We start from the raw sequence: 3,628 nt of genomic DNA, 5'->3' as shown, positions 1-3,628 counted from the left end.
CTTTTTTCCGGCACTATTTTTTTTTTTTTAGTCTGAGTGATGATAAAACTTTAGTTTATTCCGAGGGAAACGGAACGGAATGAATATGTGTAATAGAATGGGATTATATGATTGTCAGAAAGTATAGTAAATTGTTTGTTATAATATATTGCTAAGAAGCTTCATGTTCATTCCGGTTTCGATTAGAGTACTTGTTTTTTTTTCCGGATTTAATGCTTCAAATAGTATTAAGTAATTTATTACCTGATAATACGATACATGTTTATTTATTTATATGTCGAATATGCTGAATATTGAAGTGTGAAAAGAAATTATCCTGAAATAGATTAATGGCATAAAATGAAATGAATAAATCTTCAAAAAAAGAAAAAGAAATGGAAATTCAAATTTGAACTCAAAAATTAATTATATATGTATATATGTAAATGTATTTATTTGATGGAGAATAGAAAGTTAATGGATTGAAAGAGGGAATGAATAAATGTGAGATCGGAGAGTGCAAACTGCAAATGCTTATCTGTGCTCATTTTATCATCGGTCACTCCTGATGATTGCCCTTATCAATAAAGTAAAAACTAACATTGACTTTGAATAGATGTATAGCCACAGATGACTTCAGGCTTATTTATTTGTTTATGAGCATAAATGATAGCCAGAGATGACTTCAGGCTTATTTATTTATTCATGAAAATAGATGATAGCCAGAGATGACTTCAGGCTTGTATATTAATTTTATACTCATTGTAATGTATTCCTTGTACTCCTTGTAAGATGTCCTTTCTATTTTTTTTTTTCAGTTTTGCTTATTCCGTCTTTCCTATTATATTACCAAATTTATTGGATATTTGATATTAGATTTTCAGTTTTTTAATACAAATTTAACTTTTCCTCCTTTATGCTCTTCCATATTTCACATCAATTTTCATCCATCTCTAATAATTTAATTTCATATTCAATTTCTTTTTTTTTAAATGATTTCTTATATATTTTGTTTATATTCAAATATGGATGAAATATTAGGAATTATTTCATTTTTTTATATTCTGAATATTTGTTTTTTGTTTTTTTTTAATTCAAATTCTTATTGTTTAATAAGTTTCATCTTTTAATTTAAAAATCTGAAATAAATATAGCTAAAATAGATAGAATGAAAGAGTGCTATTATAAGATTAATTAATTAATATCTAAACTAATGTCATTGATAATATTGTTTACAGGGTGCAGGATCTCGCTCAAGTGGTTTACCACTTCAGAGTAGTTCATCATCATCTTCTTGCTCTAATACCGCTTTGCAAGGAGTTAAACGGCCATCTAATCGTACACCTCAATCATCTGGTGTCCAATTAAAACAACCAACAAATCTTGATCCTACCAAAAATAAACGGTTAAAATTTCGATCTTTAAATACTTTCAAATATCTAAGCATAATATTATCAAAAATTAAATCATAGCATATAATACCATAAAATTTGTATTAGGATAATATTACACCATATCATACCATTATTACTAATTAATGGTACTTTTAATGTGTAATACCAAAATAATTCTAACTTATGGTACCATAGGAACCTGTAATTATCAGTACTATCATATTTATAACGTATCATAATGTACTTCTTAGATGATATGATTATTTCATATGATGAGATTAAAATTCGATTACATCTTTTGACGTAAACGTCTGTTTAATTTTTGGTTGACGTCTATCTACTTTTCGGTTAGCGTCCATCCACTTTTCGACTAATTAATATCCACCTACTTTTTGGTTAATTAACGTCTATCTACTTTTCAGTTAATATCCGTCTACATTCTTTCAATCACAATTAGTTACAATCATTTAGCAACATGAAATGAATAATTTATAATTATTTCATTTAATTGAAATGAATTTCAAAAAAAAAAAGAAAAGAAAAAACATATAAAAAAACAAGAATGAAATCTTTAGTTAAGTAAAAAAAAAATTTTTTTTAAACATCATTCAAAATCAATCCTGTTATAATTTAAAATATTTGAATAAGAAATAAATTTAAATTACATAAAATAAATAAATTGGTAAGGTGGAAAGGAAAAACAAATCAACAATTTTGTCAATTTTTTTTTTTTTTGAAAAAATTTTCTACAATTTATCTTCATCTTCTCAAATAATAAAATATAAATGAATGAATGAATTGATTTAAATTAATCCAATAGAAGAGAAATGAAATGAAAATGGAAATATTCAACAATTGATATTTTTATTGAATTTTGAATTTATTTCTTAATCTTATTCAAATTTACTAACAATAAATGAATAAATGATATTATCTATTATTATAGATTTTCGAAAAGTTCCGAAGAGGATTCAGCATATGCCGGTTTTGGTAGTTCATCACCAATTTCATCAGCTGAATCATCATCAATGAGTCTTAATTCAACATCATCAAAGAATTCATCCTGTAGTGGTATCACCACCACCATAACTCATCCAAAACCACGAACATTATCTACTTTAACATTTCAACATACCAATAATTCTAATCATCGTTTTAGTGGTGGAATAATTCAACCACCATCAAGTCCACATGTATGATATTTTTACGTATATATTATAAAATATTATCATCGATTTTTTTTATCATATCAATTTTTATCATATCATATAATTATTTAATGTAAATATTATGAATTAATTTTTATTGTTTAAAAAATTTGTATAAATAACTGTACGTTATACATTTCGAAAAGAAAAAAATATATAATTATTAAATTTGTTATTATTAACAAAATTAAATAAATAATAAATGAATTTTTAATTTTGGTATAATAAGTTTAAAAAAAAAATAAAATAAAATAAAATTATACAAATATAAATTGCATGAAATGATTAATTGAAAATTTTTTTTTTTCTTTTAACATTAATTTGATATTTCTATTATGTAACATTGTACTATTCTTTCTTCTTTTTATTCTTTTAATTCATAAATTTTAATCTAAGAATGAAAAAAAAAGACGAAAAACGAAGAAATTAAAAAGGACAAAATTTGAATTAATTTGGCGCAAAAAAATGATTGCTTCAATGCATTTCTATTTATTAATTTTATTGGCTTATTTTATAACTTTTTTTTTTTAATTTAAAAAAACAATTTTTCTCGATTCAATCCTTTTTTTCTTTTTCAACTTTTTCTCAAAATTTCTCTTATTTTTAGATATTTGTTTTTCTTTTTTCGTTTAATTTATCGCAGTTATTAAATATTAACACAGTAATGGATAGTTGTTTATACAATGAGATAATTTTAGAAATTTATTAATTTATCATCTTTTTTCTCCAATTTTATTTAATAGAAATAAATTGATGTTAATCATCCCTAGAAAGTAATATCAGTTAATTACTAATATGCTTATCATTGTTAGGATAGCCAAAAAGCTTAGTCTTAACATAAATAGTCTAATTATCAATGATAATAACAGATACGTTTAGCAAAATTATCTGTTCAAGATATTATAATTATATTTGTTTGAGAATCTTAATTCGAATTAAATAATGGTTTGATCTTTCAAAATAGCCTAGTTTTTGTTAGAGTGGAAAGAAGAATCTATGATAATTAAGATAGTTCCTTTATTCTTTTTTATTTATTTATTTTTTTTC

At 23.3% G+C, this 3,628-nt stretch overlaps 1 protein-coding gene across 1 annotated transcript; it reads left to right on the top strand.

Annotated features, from left to right (window-relative positions):
• Positions 1-547: 547 nt before the first annotated feature.
• On the top strand, positions 548-2,572 carry LOAG_13604 (hypothetical protein; the record flags this gene model as incomplete). The annotated part of the gene is made up of 3 exons (XM_020448699.1): positions 548-568; positions 1,218-1,384; positions 2,320-2,572. 3 exons carry the CDS (start codon positions 548-550, stop codon positions 2,570-2,572), a joined length of 441 nt encoding a protein of 146 aa, XP_020301179.1.
• Between the last annotated feature and the right edge of the window lie 1,056 nt (positions 2,573-3,628).

Source organism: Loa loa (genome assembly GCF_000183805.2).
Source record: "Loa loa unplaced genomic scaffold supercont3.275, whole genome shotgun sequence".
Taxonomy (NCBI): domain Eukaryota; kingdom Metazoa; phylum Nematoda; class Chromadorea; order Rhabditida; family Onchocercidae; genus Loa; species Loa loa.
Note: the sequence above shows the minus strand (reverse complement) of the source record. Positions and strands in the feature narration are given on the sequence as shown.